The sequence below is a fragment of the Salmo salar genome, chromosome 28, assembly GCF_965601325.2.
Source record: "Salmo salar chromosome 28, fSalSal1, whole genome shotgun sequence".
NCBI lineage: Eukaryota > Metazoa > Chordata > Actinopteri > Salmoniformes > Salmonidae > Salmo > Salmo salar.
Window position 1 is genome coordinate 10608493 of NC_138318.1, and position 20160 is coordinate 10628652.

At 45.1% G+C, this 20160-nt stretch overlaps 1 protein-coding gene and 1 pseudogene across 4 annotated transcripts in view; both read right to left on the reverse strand.

Annotated features, from left to right (window-relative positions):
- The window catches only part of LOC106589412 (protein transport protein Sec24C), a 36890-nt gene extending 18015 nt beyond the window's left edge, over nt 1-18875 (reverse strand). The window contains exons 1-13 of one of the 4 annotated variants that reach the window (XM_014179374.3): nt 18626-18875; nt 13141-13319; nt 12673-12753; nt 12183-12315; nt 11934-12100; nt 11221-11850; nt 9411-9553; nt 9004-9072; nt 1237-1476; nt 893-1031; nt 692-807; nt 321-445; nt 13-204 (exon numbers count right to left, since the gene is read on the reverse strand). In XM_014179374.3, the coding sequence (XP_014034849.3) occupies nt 13-204; nt 321-445; nt 692-807; nt 893-1031; nt 1237-1476; nt 9004-9072; nt 9411-9553; nt 11221-11850; nt 11934-12100; nt 12183-12315; nt 12673-12753; nt 13141-13300 (2195 nt within the window). In that variant the 5' untranslated portion in view covers nt 13301-13319; nt 18626-18875. The remainder of the gene's footprint in view (nt 1-12; nt 205-320; nt 446-691; nt 808-892; nt 1032-1236; nt 1477-9003; nt 9073-9410; nt 9554-11220; nt 11851-11933; nt 12101-12182; nt 12316-12672; nt 12754-13140; nt 13320-18625) is intronic. The other 3 variants (XM_014179376.3, XM_014179375.3, XM_014179377.3) reach the window with 3 other exon arrangements.
- LOC145865539 (general transcription factor II-I repeat domain-containing protein 2 pseudogene) lies at nt 1490-8974 on the reverse strand (annotated as a pseudogene).
- Nucleotides 18876-20160: the final 1285 nt, after the last annotated feature.

Here is a 20160-nt window from a genome sequence, read left to right on the forward strand (position 1 = left end):
TGTGTTGCGTACCTCTCGATGACCATCCGGCTGTCGTTGACGCTGACCAGGAAGCCGTCGAGCAGAGGGAGGAACATGTCACTGACGTCACTGACCACCATCATCTGGGGCTGGGCCAGGCTGGACTTGACGTTGTAGAAGTGTAACACCTTGTTGTAGGTCACAAAACCCACACGCACCACCGAGTCTGCCTCTGGATTCTCCCTGGAGGGTGAGTGGGGGGGGAGAGCAAATGTCATTAATTAGCTAGTGGGTGTGTGTTTACATGGGTGAATAGTGTGTGTGTGTGTGTGTGTGTATGTGTGTGTGTGTGTGTGTACCTGGGCAGGTAGTCCAGTAGAGTCTTGAGCTCCTGACAGACGATGTTAACCATGCCGCTCTTCACGGCGTTGTAAGACACATCGATGAAGAAGATGAACGACGGGGGCTGGGGGAGCTTATTGTTCTGAGAGAGAGAGAGAAAGGGAGGAGAGAGCGAGAGAGAGAGAGAGAGCAAGAAAGAGAGAAGTATTTAGACGAGACAGTTGGCACGTTACATAACGGCACAGCTTTTCTTTGGTCGAGAATCTCTACTATGTGCCAAACCTGGTCATTGTGACGACAGACAGAATCGGGCTCTTCATGAAAATCTCCTGGTCCAAAATAGCGCAACGCTACGGGCCTCCAGTCTTCTCTAAAAGTAGACACCTACCTTACAGTAGTCGACGGTGGCCACAAACTCGTAGCTGCCCTGAGAGAGCTCTGGCCGATCGTAGCAGTCCACCCTCTTCCCTGTGTGGTCCAGATGCTGGAAGTAGTGGGGAGGCACTATGGAGAGAGAAAGAGGGTGTGTTATAAAAAAAAAAAAAAACATTGACACCAGACACACACAATATCACCCGCGCACACGTACCCTCTGTGACGCAGCTGCAGAAGCCACACTGGAAGCGGCGTCCGCCCTCGATGAACTGCATGTAGGGACACATGTAGGCCTTACAGCGGTTACAGCGGATAGGACCGCCGTCCCCATGGTCCACAATGTACGGAGGGGTCTGAGAGGCAGAGAGGGGATCTGTTAAACATCTCATACCGTAGTTCAAACCCAGAAACGGCAGAGGCCTCAAATTCTTGCGAAAAATGAACACATACAAGAGAGAGAGCGAGCGAGCAAGAGGTCAGAGAGTGTTTTGAGAGGAGGAGAACAGACCAGAGGAGATAAGGGGTGTGTGTGTGTGTGCGCGCGCGCGTCTCTCTCACCTCGTCGGGGGGCAGCATGGCCAGGGGTTTGATTACAGCGGCCAAGGGGACTTGGGACTGTTTGGCCATGTCGGCGGTGCAGGGCATGTTGTAGGCTGTACAGCGGATGAACCGCGGGCTGGCATTGCCCTGGTCTTTCACCTGGAAGTTGGTGGTGACCAGGGGTGGAGCCTGACCTTTGACCCCAGTGGTGAACGGCTCACTGCTCTTGTTGACCCGGTCATCCTCAATCACCTGAATCTGAGGTAGAAAGAGAAAGAGAGTTTTACAGACACACTAATGTTAATTTGCCAGAGGGTGGAGTATAAAAGACATGCAGGGGAAGAATCTATCCACCACACACAAACCTATTCTCCTGCAGGAGAGTAAAAAAAAAAAAAAAAAAGATCTCCCAAAGAGAACAGAGAAGATGAACCAAAAACCAGTGATGCCATTCTATAATAGAAACACAATGACACAGCAACACTACTAGGGAGGGCTTAATATGCAAATGTAGCATGATTGTGAACCAAAAAAATGCAAGGAATTTGGGCTAATTACAGGGTGCTAGGAATAGTGGGCAAATTTCAGAAAGCAAGGAATTATGGGTGAGTTGTGTGAGAGACACTGCAGGCTGGCATGCGAGGAGGAAGAGAAGAGGTTGGGGGGGGGGGGGAACACACATAGAAACATTGGTAGGCTCCAGAGGGTCTGGGTTCAAAGGTTAGGGTGTAGCAGTTAGAGAGAAGTGACACACAGGAGATTGCTGGGCTGGAGATAGGGTGTAGAGGGTGTAGACAGGGTAGTGCTGAGCTGTGTGCTTTTTGAGGTTGTTTCATTTAAAAAAATACAAATCACAGTTTTCAATTTCAGTTCCCCCTCAAAAATAATGCATTATGTGGGTTCAATGCTGTAACAGCATAGCATAAAACAATTGATGGTAAAACAACTTATTAGGCTCCAACAAAATCACTTATTCACATTACTTTCCTTAAATAAAATATTTTGGTTGTGTACAGTGCATTCGGAAAGTATTCAGACCTCTTCCCTTTTGTTACATTAAAGCGTTACAGGTTGACATTTCTGCAAATGTATACAAAAGTCTAACAGAAATACCTTACATAAGTATTCAGAGCCTTTGCTATGAGACTTAAAATTGAGCTCACATGCATCCTGTTTCTATTGATAATCCTTGAGATGTTTCTACAACTTGATTTGGAAAGGCACACACCTGTCTATATAAAGGTCCCACATTTGACAGTGCATGTCAGAGCAAAAACCAAGCCAGGTTGAAGGAATTGGCCGGAGAGTTCCCGAGACAGGATTGTGTCGAGGCACAGATCTGGGGTAAGGGTACCAAAACATTTCTGCAGCATTGAAGGTCCCCAAGAACACAGTGGCCTCCATCATTCTTAAATGGAAGACGTTCGGAACTCTTCCTAGAGGGCCTTGGTCAGGGAGGTGATCAAGAACCCGATGGTCACTGACAGAGCTCCAGAGTTCCCATCTCCACAGAGGAGAACCTTCCAGAAGGACGGCCATCTCTGCAGCACTCCACCAAATCAGGCCTTTATGGTACAGTGGCCAGACGGAAGCCACTCCTCAGTAAAAGGCACATGGCAGCCTGCTTGGACTTTGCCAAAAGGCACCTAAAGGACTCTCAGACCATGAGAAACAAGATTTTCTGGTCTGATGACACCGAGACTGAACTCTTTGGCCTGAATGCCAAGATTCACATCTGGAGGAAACCTGGCACCATTCCTTAGGTGAAGCATGGTGGTGGCAGAATCATGCTGTGGGGATGTTTTTCAGCGGCAGGGACTGAGAGACAGGATCGAGGGAAAGATGAACGGAGCAAAGTACAGAGATCCTTGATGAACCTGCTCCAGAGCGCTCAGGACCTCAGACTGGGGCAAAGGTTCACTTTCCAACAGGGCAACGACACTAAACACACAGTCAAGACAAAGCAGGAGTGGCTTTGCGACAAGTCTCTGAATGTCCTTGAGTGGCCCAGCCAGAGCCCAGCCTTGAATCCAACCAAACATCTCTGGAGAGACCTGAAAATAGCTGTGCAGCGATGCTCCCCATATCCAACCTGAGAGCTTGAGAGGATCTGCAGAGAAGAATTAGAGAAACTCCCCAGATACAGGTGTGCCAAGCTTGTAGCGTCATTCCCAAGAAGACTCAAGGCTCTAATCGCTGCCAAAGGTGCTTCAACAAAGTACGGCGTAAAAAGTCTGAATAGTTATGCAAATGTAATATTCCACTTCATTTTATACATTTTCAAAAAAAGTCTAAAAATGTGTTTTTGCTTTGTCATTATGGGGTATAGTGCGTAGAATGATGAGGGGGGAAAAAAAAACAATTTAATCCATTTTAGAATATAAGGCCTTATCGTAACAGAATGTGGAAAAAGTCAAGAAGGTCTGAATACTTTCCGAATGCACTGTAAATTACACATTTGTTTTTAGTATGATGACTATTTCATGAAACTCCAATGAGAGCAGACTGCCCATTACATTTATCACTTATTAATAAGCATTTTTTTTCTCACATTACTTTATTCAACGGGGGATTACCTTTCACTTTATTTGAAGACTAACTAGTTCATTCCAAGTCATCATATCATCTGTGCTCAGGTAGTAGCAGCCAGCCATCTACACTACATTACCAAAAGTATGTGGACACCTGCTTGCCGTACATCTCAATCTAAAATCATGGGCATTAATATGGAGTCCCCCCTTGCTGCTATAACAGCCTCCACTCTTCTGGGAAGGCTTTCCACTAGATGTTGGACCATTACTGCGGGGACTTGCGTCCATTCAGCCACAAGAGCATTAGTGAGGTCGGGTACTAATGTTTGGCGATTAGGTCTGGCTCGCAGTCGGCATTCCAATTCAAAGGTGTTCGATGGGGTTGAGGTCAGGGCTCGGAGCAGGCCAGTCAAGTTCTTCCACACCGTTCGACAAAACATTTCTGTATGTACCTCGCTTTGTACATGGGCAGTGTCATGCTGAACCAGGAAAGGGCCTTCCCCAAACTGCTGCCACTAAGTTGGAAGTACAAAATCGTCTAGAACAGGGGTGTCAAACTCAAATACCCAGTGGGCCAAAATGTAAAACCTGAACAAAGACGCGGGCCAACATTGAACAAATTAACCTTTTAATATGGACCCAAACAAGTTTTGCTTTAACATTGAATATGGAACAAGCATCGCTTATTACCATACAATATATAATTTAATAGTGGAGACATGCAAAATCGAATTTCAAATGAAAAAAACACAATGGCATTCATTTATTAAATAAATAAAATTTAAATAAAAATCGTATGCCTCTTTTCTATTTGCAGCCTTCTGATTTAAATACCAAAATAAACTTTTTCCACTGGCTAATAATTTTACAAATAAAATGATAATAAATCAACCATTCAAGCCCATGCCTTGTAGCAAGAAAAAGTGCAAAGAAAACGTTAATTATTGCACACTGATCTAATCTGATGTGCCCAAGCCAGATACCTGGCATCTCTTCTTGGATGCTAGTTCATCAATGTCTGGGCTCAGGCTCTGAGCTGAAGAAATCCTCAGTATCGAGCGAAGGTGTTCATCAGTCAGACGTCTCCTGTGAGTTGTTTTGGTCATCTTCATCGAGGAGAAAAGTTGCTCGCATAGATAAGTGCTGCCGAACATGGAGAGCATCTGAGCAGCTCGGGTGCGGAGCTGAGGCATTGTGTCAGGGATGAACCGTGGAAACTGTGCGGCGCCCACAGCATCATACTTTGACTTCAGCGTGTCGTTGCACTGGAGTTCAATCAGCTCCATTTGGATGTTGGTTGGTGCATTTTCCACATCAACTGCGAAGGGATTACTAAGCAGTTCAAACCTACATTTCTGGACATCGAAGTCGGCAAATCGCCGGCTAAACTCAGCGGCGAGAACACTGAGTTTTTCAGCAAACTGTGCGCATGGGAACACAGCGGTAGAGATCTGCGCTTTTATGGTTTGGCAGCAGGGAAAATGGCAAGGGTTTCTTTGCAGCATCTGATTCTCCCACAGGCACAGTTTAGTTTTAAAGGCCCTCACTGCAGCGTACATGTCTGTGATGATGCGCCCCCGCCCCTGAAGCTGCAGGTTCAGCGCATCGAGATGGCTCGAGATGTCACAGAGAAAGGCCAGCTCACACAGAAACTTTTGCTCCCGGAGCTCTGCTGTATCCTTCCCTTTGGTTTCCAGGAATTGACATATTTCCTCACGCAGCTCGAAACATCTGTTCAGTACTTTTCCTCTGCTTAGCCATCTCACCTCTGTGTGATACGGCACGTCTGCGTATTCCGAACCACACTCCTCTAGAAAAAATTTAAACTGGCGGTGATTCAGACCTTTGGCTCTTATAAAGTTAACTACCTGTGTTACTGTGGTCATAACATGTTCCATCTTTAGGGCTTTGGCACACAGTGATTCCTGATGTATGATGCAGTGGTAAACAGTTAGCTCACCTGCACAGTTCTCTTCCCGCATCTTCTCCCGAACCATGCCCACCAGTCCACTCTTTTTACCGCACATCGCTGGCGCACCATCTGTCGTTAATCCAACGAGTTTATCCCACGGCAGCTTTATTTCAGTTACACATTTGGAAACCTCCTCAAAGATTTCCTTTCCTGTGGTTGCGCCATGCATTGATTTGAATCCCAATAGCTCCTCCGTAACACACAGATTTGAGTCCACTCCACGGATGAAGACTGACAGCTGAGCAGTATCAGATGCGTCGCAGCTCTCATCCACAGCGAGGGAGAACGCAACGAAATCTTTTCCCTTTTCCATCAGCTGGTCATACAGATTGGTGGCAAGATCACATGTGCGATCAGCTACTGTGTTCCTGCTCAGGCTCACGTTTGAAAATGCTTGCTTTTTCTCTGGGCATAAGAGGTCACAAACTTTCATCATGCACTTTTTCACGAACTCTCCCTCATTAAAGGGCCGGGCTGATTTTGCGATCTCTGCTGCCACGATATAACTAGCCTTTACAGCAGCCTCACTTTGTGATGTGGCTTTTTTTTAACATATTCTGTTGTGAAACCAAACTTCTTTTCATCTCCTCTACTTTCTGGCTCCTTTGAGTCATGTCCAGGTCCTTGTATTTGTCATGGTGTTTCGTTTCATAGTGTCGTCTAATGTTGTACTCCTTACTTACAGCCACGTTGACTCCACAAACAAGACAAACAGGTTTGTCTTTTACATATGTAAACAGATATTCTGCCTCCCACTTGTCCAGAAAGCTCCTGTTTTCTGCCTTTCTTTTCGCCATTTTTGGGAAGGGATAGCGCGCTGACAGTTGTAGCGTCTATGTTGCTATGACTACTGTCACAGAGGAGAGGGCGTTTCTGGGTCCTGTCCTGATTGGCACGCGAAAACAACAGCAGAGCATTATGGGATTCGTAGTATTAGCGGTGAATGCGCTGTATAACACCGGCGGGCCAGCTCTAGTAGTAATTTGGTATTGTCTCGCGAGCCAAATATATTTACCCCGCGGGCCAAAGTTTGACACCCATGGTCTAGAACGTCATTGTATGCTGTAGCGATAAGATTTCCCTTCACTGGAACTAAGGGGCCTTGCCCAAGCCATGAAAAAGAGCCCCAGACCATTATTCCTCCTCCACCAAACTTTACAGTTGGCACTATGCATTGAGGCAGGTAGCACTCTCCTGGCATGTGAAAAAACCCAGATTCGTCAGTCGGATTGCCAGATGGTGAAATGTGATTCATTACTCCAGAGAAGGCGGTTCCGCTGCTCCAGAGTCCAACGGCAGCGAGCTTTACACCACTCCAGCCGACGCATGGCATTGCGCATGGTGATCTTAAGCTTGTGTACGGCTGCTCGGCCATGGAAACCCATTTTATGAAGCTCCCTACTAACAGTTATTGTGCTGACGTTGCTTCCAGAGGCAGTTTGGAACTCGGTAATCAGTGTTGCACCCAAGGACAGGGCATTTTTACACGCTACGTGCTTCAGCACTTGGCGGTCCCGTTCTGTGAGCTTGTGTGGCCTACCACTTCGTGGCTGAGCCATTGTTGCTCCTAAACGTTTCCACTTCACAATAACATGACTTAAAGTTGACCTGGGGCAGCTTACTTGTGTATATACAGTACCAGTCAAATGTATGGACACACCTACTCATTCAAGGGTTTCCCTTTATTTTTTACATTGTAGAATAGTGAAATCATAAAACAAATATGAAATAACACTTGGAATCATGTAGTAACCAAAAAAAAGTGTTAAACAAATTAAAATATATTTTATATTTCAGATTCTTCAAAGTAGCTACCCTTTGCCAAGAGTGTCAAGCCGTCATCAAGACATTCTCTGAACCAGCTTCATGAGGTAGTCACCTGGAATGCATTTCAATTAACAGGTGTGCCTTGTTAAAAGTACATTTGTGGAATTTCTTTCCTTCTTAATGCATTTGAGGCAATCAGTTGTGTTGTGACAAAATAGCCCTATTTGGTAAAACACCAAGTCCATATTGTGGCAAGAATAGCTCAAATAAGCAAAGAGAAACGACAGTCCATCATTACTTTAAGACATGAAGGTCAGTCAATTCGGAAAATTTCAAAAACTTTGAAAGTTTCTTCAAGTGCAGTCGCAAAAACCATCAAGCGCTATGATGAAACTGGCTCTCATGAGAACAGCCACAGGAAAGGAATACCCAGAGTTACCTCTGCTGCAGAGGATAAGTTCATAAGAGTTACCAGCCTCAGAAAATGCAGCCCAAATAAATGCTTCAGAGTTCAAGTAACAGATACAGCTCAACATCAACTGTTCAGAGGAGACTGCGTGAATCAGGCCTTCCTTCATGGTCGAATTGCTGCAAAGAATCCACTACTAAAGGACACCAATAAGAAGAAGACACTTGCTTGGGCAAAGAAACACGAGCAATAGACATTAGACCGGTGGAAATCTGTCCTTTGGTCTGATGAGTCCAAATTTGAGATTTTTGGTTCCAGCTGCTGTGTCTTTGTGAGACGCATAGTAGGTTAACAGATGATCTCCACATGGGTGGTTCCCACCGTGAAGCATGGAGGAGGAGGTGTGATGGTGCTTTGCTAGTGACACTGTCAGTGATTTATTTAGAATTCAAGACACACATAACCAGCATGGCTACCACAGCATTCTGCAGCGATACGCCATCCCATCTGGTTGGCACGTAGTGGGACTATCATTTGTTTTTTTAACAGGACAGGCTGTGTAAGGGCTATTTGACCAAGAAGGCGAGTGCTGTGTCAGATGACCTGGTCGCCACAATCACCTGACCTCAACCCAATTGAGACGGTTTGGGATGAGTTGGACAGCATAGTGAATCTTTTTAAGACCGCTAAATAAGAACCATCAATCAATTAGATGCATTGTCGGGTAGAGATACCTAAGCAACTGCTCTCTATCCCTCGTGTCCGTCGCTCTTCCTCTCCCTGTCTTTCTGCTGGACCCACAGGCTTGCCTGGGGCAAGAACCAATGAGAACAGGCAGCTGGAGGCACATTGGATTCTGGTCATTGTAGTTAATTACGTTTTCTGCGCTTAACTATGATGAGTTGGACAACATGAAATCTTTATAGAGATATTGCACATTGAGCTCAGAAAAAAATATAAAACAAATGGAATTCAAATAATTGAACCAATGTCAGTCAATTAGTTATTTAAAAAACGTAAATAAACAAATTTCAGTTAATCGCTCAGCACTAAGGATAATGGGTTAAGGGGAAGGGCATAGGGGTTAGGAGGTAGACAGGACTTACTGGGCTGGGGATAGCGTCTGGGTCTATTCTATGTCTCGATTTCTGCACAGCCGGCAGCTCAGACGCTTGCTTTACATTCACAACAGAGATTTGTCCAGCAAATTATCAAATCAAACAAAACCAAAAGAAAACAGGGGACAGAGAGAAGAGGATGTAAATAACTCAGTAGCAGGATTATTAGCTCCCTGACTGATTCTGTGATTATTGGTTATAGATTAGTCAGTCATCAGAGAGAAGGCAAGCAGATCATCTGTGTTTGATGCACATGCTCAACAGACTGGGTTAAACTGTTAGACTGCGTGCACACACACAACATACAGTCCAATACCTAACATCATTATCACCAATACACTATCACAAGACAAAGTGAGCACGTGTTACCATGATGGGTTGTGTGTGTGCCTTACCGGGCTGGGGATGGAATCAGGGTCCAGTCTCTTCTGTGCAGGGGGAGCTGGTGCAGGGGCAGGGCCTGCTCCGTAGTTCTGTTGCCCGGGATACTGCGGGCCTGCATAGCCGGGCTGGGGCCCTCTAGGCTGCCCAAACGCACCTGAGGAGGAAAGTATTGATCAATTAGAAACTCTACAGGGTGGGCTTACTTACGTTCATTAGCTGGCAGATGTGACGTCCCAGACACCCTGGACCCACTCTCTAATTCGCATACTGTCCCAACAGAGCCACAGATGATATTGCACTCCACACTGCCCTCACCCACATAGACAAAAGGAATACCTACGTAAATGCTGTTCATTGACTACAGCTCAGCGTTCAACACCATAGTCCCCTCCAAACTCATCACTAAGCTCAGGACCCTGGGACTTAACACCTCCCTCTGCAACTGGATCCTGGACTTCCTGACGGGCCGCCCCCCAGGAGGCAAGGGTAGGCAACAACACATCCGCCACGCTGACCATCATCACTGGGGCTCCTCAGGGGTGTGTGCTTAGGCCCCTCCTGTGCGCCTGGTTCACCAACGACTGCATGGTTCACCAACGACTGCACGGCTCCAACACCATCATTAAGTTTGCTGATGATAATGGTTGTAGGACTGATTGATCACCGACGACGATAAGGCACCATATAAGAAACAAAGACCTGGCAGTGTGGTGCCACGACAACAACCTCTCCCTCAACGTCAGCAAGACAAAGAAGCTGATCGTGGACTACATGAAACAGAGCACACCCCCACCCACATCGATGGGGCAGTAGTGGAGCGGGTCGAGAGCTTCAAGTTCCTCAGTGTCAACATAACTAAGGAACTAACATGGTCCACACACACAGTTGTGAAGAGGGCACAACAGCACCTCTTCACCCTCAGAAGGCTGAAAACATTTGGCATGGGTCATCAGATCCTCAAAACATTCTACAGCTGCACCATTGAGAGCATCTCGAAGGGCTGCGTCACCACTTGGTCCAGCAACTGCAAGGCACCCGAACGCAAGGCGCTACAGGGGGTGGTGAGTAAGGCCCAGACCATCACTGGGGCCAAGCTAACTGCCATCCAGGACCTCTATACCAGGCGTTGTCAGAGGAAGGCCCAAACGTTTGGCCCGCGGGTGGTTTATTTGGCTCCCCAATTTTGTGCAAAAATAATAAATATTTATTCATTTTATTATTGTTGAACAAAGACTAAAAACACCAGGAAATCAGCTCCAAGTGATTTGAATTTAAGAAATCCGTTCAAGTATTCCCACGCATAATAGAGAGATGTGATTGTATACAAATGTAAGAAAGGTTTAATATGATTATGATTTAGGGAACATATCCGTTTGGGCTACTTGCGGTCAATTTGCAGTCTACAAATGATTTGTAATTATGTTCCTAGTCACTTTACCCCTACCATATATAGTTTAATTACCTAGTACTCCAGCACATTGACTTGGCTATATACAGGGAGTACCAGTACCATGTTTACTCTAGTGTTATTCACCATGTATTTATTCATAGTGTCACTATTTCTATGTTTTATTTTATATCTTTAACTCCGCATTGTTGGAAATGGTCCTGTAAGTAAACATTTCACTGTTCGTCTACACCTGTTGTTTACGAAGAACGTGACAAATAACATTAGATTTGATTGATTTGACTAGAATGACATTTGATTTTTACATCCACTCTGACTGCCAAATACATTTTATTACAAAAACTCCAGACTTGCCAAAAGCAAGCTACTGGTCTAGCAGAAGTTGAACAGGGGTTTGAACATGGTGTACTCACCATTCTGCTGGGTTGGGTATCCTCCCTGCATGCCAGGCTGAGGAGGGTGCTGTTGCTGCATGGGGCCAGGAGGAAAGTGGTTGGCCTGCTGCTGGGACATGGAGGGGGGTGGAATGGGGCCTCGAGGAGAGGGCCCAGAGTGGAAGGGAGGGGGTCCGGGTTGGGACGGGGACTGGGGACCTGGGTACTGGGCAGGGGGTATGGAGATAGGTGGGAAGGGGCCAGATTGGGAGGAGGGAGGGAAAGAGTGCTGGGTGGGAGGAGGGGGGCCAGAGTAGGAGGCCTGGGAGACTGGAGGAGGGGCGGAGTTGGGGAAGGGTTGCTGAGCAGAGGGGCCAGGTGGGAAGGACTGCTGTTGGGAGACTGGAGGGGCCTGAGGTTGGCTGGGAGGGAGAGGGCCCAAGTATGGAGAGGAGGAGACGAAGGGTTGGGAGGGATGGTGGGCAGAGGGGAAGGGTTGTTGTTGGGGGGGAGGGGGGCCACCATAGTAAGGCTGGGGGGCTGCAGGTTCACTGGGAGGGGGAGGCTGGGAGGGGGCAGCAGACAATGGGGGAGGAGCTTGCGTATAGGAGGGTGGGGCTGCAGAGGAGTATGCAGCACTGATTGGAGGCTGGGAGCTGGGATGGTGAGCTGGAGAAAGAAAATTCAGGTAACTAGGATTGTGTTTAGCAGGTGCAAAGTTTGGCATGAAATTCAATCAATCCATTTCTTACCATATCCCGGCCCAACAGAGGTGGGGGGACCGGACCCGATCTGCATCCCTGACATCTGATTGGTAACCTGTTGCATGGGGGGTGGAGCACCGTACTGCTGGGAGTAGGAGGGGTGTGGCCCGGACAAGTTCATAGCACCTTGGCTATAAGGCTGAGACACTGGCGACCTGGACACACAAACAACTTGTCACATACACACCTTCACACACAACGCTGTCTAGTATATACACTGCGTGTGTGTGGTCTGACCTGTGAGTTGGCTGGGCCATAGAGTGATCCATAGGTGGTGGTCCGTTCTGAGAGTCTCCCTGGGGATACTGGGAGTACGCCTGGGGGGTGGAGACTGGACGGGGGGCAGAGGTAGGGGGGCCTCTGGCAGGTCCTGAGAGAGAGTGAGAGGGGGGGCGTTAGGCACCTGCCTGCAAACAACCACAGGTTTGAAGCACAGCGGATGGCATTCAGAACGTTGTGATCAGCTAGGACGACCATTACGTCATCAACGTTAAAGATATGATCAGGCCTACTCCCAGACAGAAAAACCTGCATAGATTCACACCACTCGTTGGTCAAATGAGTCATCCTGAAGCTAAAGTCTTCTCACGTGAGAAACCTACACCTTAGATTTTGAATTTCAAGTGGGCCATGGGAACCATTGCTCTCAACCAAATGATCAGCAGGCTGTAGAAGCATGTAGGTAGGGGAGAGGGGCGGCGGAGAGAGAGAGAGAGAGAGCAGTTACCTAAGTCAAGAGGAGAGGACAGGTCAGAGACAGGGTTAGCTGCCACAGCCTTAGAAGGAAAACTGGCATAGGGAGAGTAACCTGAAAGACAAGAAAGGAGGGAGACACCGTGTACAGAGGCAGGAATAGAAATGCAGAAAGCCAGGGGGAATGGAGGAACACATACACGCATAATATGTTTATTCACGCAGGTCCACACACACACAGGAGTAGGAGCAACTAGAATCCCTATGGTTGTTGATGCAGTCACACTACAATCAACTACATCCAAACACACACGAGCTGCCAGAAAACAATGGTGGGAAAGGCAGGGGGTGGACTTTGCGATGGGTTCAGAGAAAGAGGGACAGAGACAAGTTTGACCTTGCAGAATGTAAGCTAGCTCGTGGGAGGAGGGAGAAAAACAGAGACAGAGTCCCTTGCGAGACAGAAGAGGTGAGTTAGGGTTAAGGAAAGAGAGAGACTTACCTTGCGGTGGAGCCCCAGGCTGGTAGGCTGTAGCGGGCCCGTTGTAGGGTCTGTAGGGGCCAGGGTAGCTCCCTCCCAGGGGAGCGTAGCTGGGCTGGCCATAGCCAGGCTGGGGCGGGCCGTACGGAGACGCCATGGGAGTCTGCTGGTTCACATTCATTCTCAGTTCATACCTGGAGCTGGGAGAGGTTAACATGCATTTAGCACCCCAAGCAGGGTTTGATTTATACCTTTGACTTCACTGCCCTAACAATACCAGTCTGGGCCAACGTGGATCTTTTCAAGTTCCAGGGAGTGCCCTGCTTTGTGCCCTGTAGTTGGAAGTGAACCCTGGCTATCTGAGCTGAAGAACTTAAAGTCAAGGTGAAAAAAAAAGAAGGTTGATGTAGAATCCATAAAGGTTCCCCTAGAGGGAAAATATGCCCACTCAGCACAACCAGGCCAGCCCGTGTGTACTGGAGTCAGTATAGTACTGTACTGCAGGGCTCCGGGCCAACACCTAAGACATGGGCTCCATCTCAAGTATCCTCATCTCTCTCTCTTTCAGTGCTGATATGAACGATCTGGACAGCTGAGAGCCAATTCCTAGAGAGCATCCACCTATCATGTGTTAGATCACTGCAGTGGAGAGAAAGACACTAGAGTTATGAAATGCAGGTCTGGTTTAGCAACTAGTGCTGAGTGATTAACCAAAATGTTTTTTTTCCCCCCCAGTTATTAAGGCCGTGATTGGGAGTCCCATTGGGCGGAGCACAAGAATTTGTTCTTAACCGACTTGCCTAGTTAAATAAAAGGTACAAAAATAAAAAACATTTAAACTACTAATTGACCGACATCTGTTCAAATACTTGAATTCCATTTAGGTCAGGTTTTAGTGAGCCAACACCGTTTCTCTAGAGAGACATTGAATCATTCTCAAGAGAAATCAAGTCAAGAAATATGTTGGACGCTGGGCTGAAAGGCGTTTTCATTAAGCAAATATTTAACCTAGTTCAGTGCAGAAACGTGGTAATTAACTACAACGACCATACTCCACTGCACCCGTTTCTGGCTCGGGCAGAGACGGATCAGAGAGGAAGAAGCAATGCGAGAGGTTTCACTCTTGGCGAAATCTGTCCAAAATAAGCCCAATGCTTTTCTATGGGCTTATTTTGGATCTAAGCTTGTCGCCTGTCTTCCCGCCTTTGGGATAACAACTCCCATTGTTAGGGCGGAGACATGAACATCTCGTCATTATATACAGATCTCTGGAGGGATACACTTGTATGCCTGCTACGTTAGTTTAGATAAACACAGACTGATTGCATGAGACCGGAATGTGTGATGAGAAGGATAGAGAGTGCTTGTGAAAGGATGCCTTATCTACTTTGAAGAACTAGTCAAATGATTGGGAGACAGCTCTGCAGCATTCTAAGGCAGGCTAGCCTTGCTAAATAGGATGACCCAAGACAGTACAGTACGGGGAGCACAGACATAACAGATTGTCTGGCTGGCTGCTACTACCTGCAGAGATGATTACTTTAAGGAATTCAAAATATTCAAATAAAAACTGATAATATACACAACTGAAATATTTAATTATTTTATAGTAATTTCCTATTGATGTCTACCCAATGTGAACCAGACAGAGACAATGGAATATGTTCTGTTTTGCCAATTGAATATTCACTATTTTGGGCTTGGGAATTTCCATTAAAAAGCTCTAAAATAATTTTAGTGTCATTATTTCATAATGTATTTAGGTGTTTCAAAAAATATAACTGATCTACATTTTTTTTTATAGAAATTGAACCGAAACAGACCTCAAAAAGCACTAAATTGCTCAGCACCATTAGCTAAATAGCCAGAGTCCCAAACCTACACAACCAGAAAACGTTCTCTTTTTGCATATATGTCCCCCTTTTCTCATGTCTTTTTGGTCACGTCTCCTGTGCTCCTTCTGCTGCGACTGTCCACCATCCCATTTACACAGACAGCCATGTGTTTGACCTTTAAATTGTTACAACAAAGCTTAGAGAAAACATGAAAATAATTCAGATATGTATCGTAAATTGCCCATAAGGTTGAAAATATGATTTTTAGGCCATATCGCCCAGCCATACTTAGTACACACTTGGCCCCGCCTACATCACCCTACTACAGGCCTGACAAGGCAATCTGATTTTGGCAAATAGGTCAGGTTTTTCCCCAATTCACCTTCTTTAAAAACACACCTAATCTAATTTCTCTTTATGTGAGCGAAATACAACTCTAGCTATACAGCACAAGTAGGATCAATCAACAGACCTTGTTGACACACAAGGCTCAATCAAACATCATGTGACTGGCTATAACCAATCTGACAGCCATATAATGGATAGACTAGTGTCCTGTCCTCGGTACACTGACACTAGAGGCCAAGCTACACCACCCACTTGTCAAAAAGCCTGTTAGCTAGCTATTGAGCACCCATTCACTTAGCTACCTCACAACAACACATCTTTCTTTTAAAGCGGCAATATGTACGTTTTTGGGCAACCCAACCAAATTCACATAGAAATGTGAGTTCTAGATTTGTCATTCTCATTGAAAGACAGTCTAAGTGTTAGATATGTTCTATGTGGGCTATTTCTATGCTTCCCTGTTCTCAAACTTTGTATTTTACATTCGGTGTTGTCCACCAGCTTCAACCAGCTGAAAATATAATGTTTGTGGTTATGGAAAATATATCTCACAGCCGTTTATGACTGCTTGTTTTGTCAAATAAACTGAAATTAGGGGAACTACTAGAATTTTTGAAACCAGGAAATGGAGGAGCGATTTCTGCATAGTGCAACTTTAAAACATCAAATGTAGTTACATGTAATCTAAATGTATCAAATTATTTCTCATGAGAGGGCCATAAAGAATAACTAGTAATGCTGCATACTCCAATAAAGTTACTCTCACCTTTCTGGTTAAAATAGTTTTGAATTGCTGAGGTGTAGCCACTTTTGGAGGACACAAGCTCAAGTACACAGTAAAAATATTTCTTATTTTTATCACATTTCATGATGCATTTCCTATTGAAAAAAAACTGTATGAATAAGGCTTGAAATGACATATTCCTTCTAAATATAGCATAAGCAAATAAAACCAACTATAAGCTTTCCCCTTCCTTATAACTGTAAAATACATATTTGCATGTTCAGTGTTAGAGAAAATGTGCATATTCTCTAAATGTCTCTCTTGATCAAAACATCTGCCCTGATCTCTGAACGTCACACAGAGCTAGCTCTTGCTTGGCTTCCTGAACTCGTCCAGGAACTCGCCTTTCACCTAATATTAATCTCATCCATCTCTGACAAACAGAAAGTGTTTGTTTAAAATCTATGACTTATTTTTTTATCAAATAAAATTATTTGTCACATGTGCCAAATACATGAAATGCTTACTTACAAGCCCTTAAACCAACAATGCAGTTAAGAAAACAGAGTCAACAATATATGTACTAAATAATCTAAGTACTAAGTAAAGTGACTATGCATAGATAATAAACGGTGAGCAGCAGCAGTTTATAAACGGGGGGGGGGGGGGTCAATGTAAATAGTCCGGGTGGCCATTTGATTAATTGTTCAGCAGTCTTATGGCTTGGGGGTAGAAGCTGTTAAGGAGCCTTTTGGACCTCAACTTGGCTACAAATCGATCTCTGAATGTGCTATAGTGATGAAACCACTCTCCTGCTGCACTATGGTGTATGGATTGCAGGCATGTGCTTTGTCAGTGGTTGTGATGTAAGGTTCAGCCAGGAGTTGGACAGTCGGAAGAGCAAATGAAATGGTAGGAGGGACATCCCAGTGTTTTTGATTTCACATCCTACGTCACACAGGCACAAAAAAATATACTACTGTGTCTGTGGGAACCAGGGCTGTCGCTCAATGCAAGCTGTGGTGTCCACAGATCGATTTATAAGCAAAAATGACAGTCGGAACCAGTACCAGAACCACACAGGTCCCCTAAACAGGGAACTTTACATCTAGGAGGTTAAAATCTGGTTAAAGGCATTAACCTAGTCTGCCAAGACCTGACCTGGATATTAACTCATTGACTTGCTGGCCTCATCCAATGGAATTTGCATCTATTAGCTAGCTAGCCACTGGTTAGCCCAATATTGGTCTAAAAGGTGCCTTAAAGTCACTCCTTAGTCCAAGGACCTTACATGTTCGATTCTCAATTGCGATATGGTTCCAGAAACATAAATCCCTATCCTTTCATATCAAAATAATTTCACAAATGCAAAATACACACCTAGTGTACACCGTTTTAACAGTTTAAGCCGACAGTATTTTTCGGTGACAACAGTCTCCCATTTACACACAGGTGTTCGGATGAAGCAGATAACCAACGTTATTAACTAGCACATGCAGTCCACTCCGTCTTGTATCTGTTTTTCCTAAACAATCCTGTAACATGGAAATATATGTCTGTGTGGGAACCATAACCATATAAAAAAAAAGGTGTGTATCAATTTAACCATTACACTACACGCAAGCGATGAGTGTTCATGTTCAACCCGAGCGTCGTGGCTCTAAGAAGCCTTCATCCAATGACTTGTGTGTAGTGTAATGTAATGGCACTGAGAGTCATGATTAAGGACTAGCCACTGCACTGGTTACCTTAGCTAACTAGCCACCTCTGGTGTAGCAATATTATATGATGACAAACACGGGTTCATTCAACACAGCTCTTTAAATAATTCAAGGTAACAGGTGCTACGGCTAGAAATACAATACCGTTGGATCTGTGTACTGTAGCTACTAACAGTTAACGTTAGCGAGCTAGCGTAACGGGCCTGTTGAATGACTTCGACTTATCGGCGTTAGCAAGAAACTGTCAAACGTGCTGAGCTACCGCTGGCTGACTAGCTAAAGTTCATTGGATAGCTTACGTCTGTTTAGCAACTAGTTATCGTTCAAAATGCTAATTTGCTTGATCGATACAGCCCATTAAAGTGTGTCCAACTTCAATGGACAAGAGAGGAGAGGTATTTTAGGTTGTTATCCCGTGAACTAACGTTAACTACCAGTTAGAGACAAGCAGTCTCATTACGTTAACTAGCGCGGGTAACTAAGGCTAGTTCTAGTTAGCTAGCCAACCAATGTCGCATTTCACCGGGCTACGGTAGCTAAATCAATATTCATTATTGTGATCAGAGAAACAATCAGCTTCTATACACGGTCTTGAGTAAAACACCACTAGCTAGCTAGCTAGCTAGCTAGCTAACCTTCATGTCAGTTGACGACTTTGGGCCTACATACACGGAGTTGATTCATGACAAGAATCAGCACTCACAGCAACTAAATCAGCTAAATAATGGAGCGTATAGCTAGTATCCTGCTGACGTTAGGTAGCTAGCTAAGTTAGCATGTAGCTAGCTACCAAGTTTGCTAGCTATTCTACCACCGATTTCTAATATATGTTTACTTTAAAGGAATTGAAATACTTCAAGGTACAACTCGACACTCACCTCAAAACTGGATAAAATAACGAGTTAACCAAGAGATCGGTTGTCCCTGTTCACAACCGGTTCCTAAGGCCAGTAGCCGTCAAACTATTGCCGATGTCCGTCCTGGGGTGTTTCGCTAATCCTTTCCTCTCTGGTTTCTCTCCAAGCGGACATTCGCACCGGAACTGTCGTAGATAGCTGTCTGCCACGTCCACATCCGGACACTGCGTCAGCTGAGCGCTCAATAACAACAGGGAGGTTAAGGTTGGGAATTATGTAAATCAGTGGTTTATTACACCTTTAACAGTGTATGGAACGTAAAGTTTAGTATTGCAGTTATCAATCTCCCTAAAAATCGTATCTAACGTTTTATTGTTTCGGTCTCAGAGGTTGATTGTACTGTCCCTATTATCTACTTAACAAAAAGTGTAAAATATTTTTAGGCCTGCTTATTTCCGAATTGAATATGTATCTGTTGTCTGTCTAGGGAAGTTGTAACTTGTTTTGTACAGTAGGGACACTCATGTGGAGTTGAACGTCACTGGTCACATGTTTGGTAGGCCTACTCAGGTGACAAGGAAGTGTTAGCACAGATGAGCAGGTGGAGTGTGACTTGCAGTATTGGGTGAGATGACGCGAGGCAGGAAGAAGGGCGCGAGGTTCAAACCCAAACTGACATCTGCGAAATACAAGCCAAATACTTTCTCCTTTTAGTCAAATACAGGAGCGATAATTACATGTTAAGGTCCTAAAAACCCTGAGCAGTCGAAGGATAGTGAACTCTCGGAAATTGAACTGTGCAACAGGTGAGGTGAAGACTTCTGAGCCTCACCCCAATGATCAGGAAAATACCTGAGATTACTCTGGCCCAGTGGGAGTACGATTCATGGATAAAGTGGAGTTTTGTCAAAATATCTAGAAGGTGATTTGTGTGTCTGCTGCACAGATGGAGATGGTACTACGTTTTGTGATGAGAGCTGTTTTCTGCTTTGATCTCCAAAACAGAGCCGCTGAAAATAGTGATAACTGGGGTGGCATTGAGTGTTCAGAGATTTAGATTCAGGGTGTTTAGTAGTCACATACAGGGTTGCAGGTGTGAAAATCTTAGGCTCAGGATGGTAAAAAACAACAACAATAGAAATAGCACTACATATACTGAACAAAAATATATGAGCTGAAATAAAAGATGCAAAAAATCTTATTTCTCTTTTGGCCAATCCAACCTAAAATGTTGTGCACAAATTTGTTTACATCCCTGTTAGTGAGTATTTCTCCTTTGACACGATAACCCATCCACCTGACAGGTGTGGCATATCAAGAAGCTGATTAAACAGCATGATCATTACACAAGTGCACCTTGTGCTGGGTACAATAAAAGGCCACTCTAAAATGTGCAGTTATCACACAACACAATGCTACAGATGTCTCAAGTTTTGAGGGAGCGTGCAATTGGCATGCTGACTGCAGGAATGTCCACCAGAGCTGTTGCCAGATAATTTAATGTTCATTTCTCTACCATAAGCTCCTCCAACTTCATTTTAGAGAATCTGGCAGTA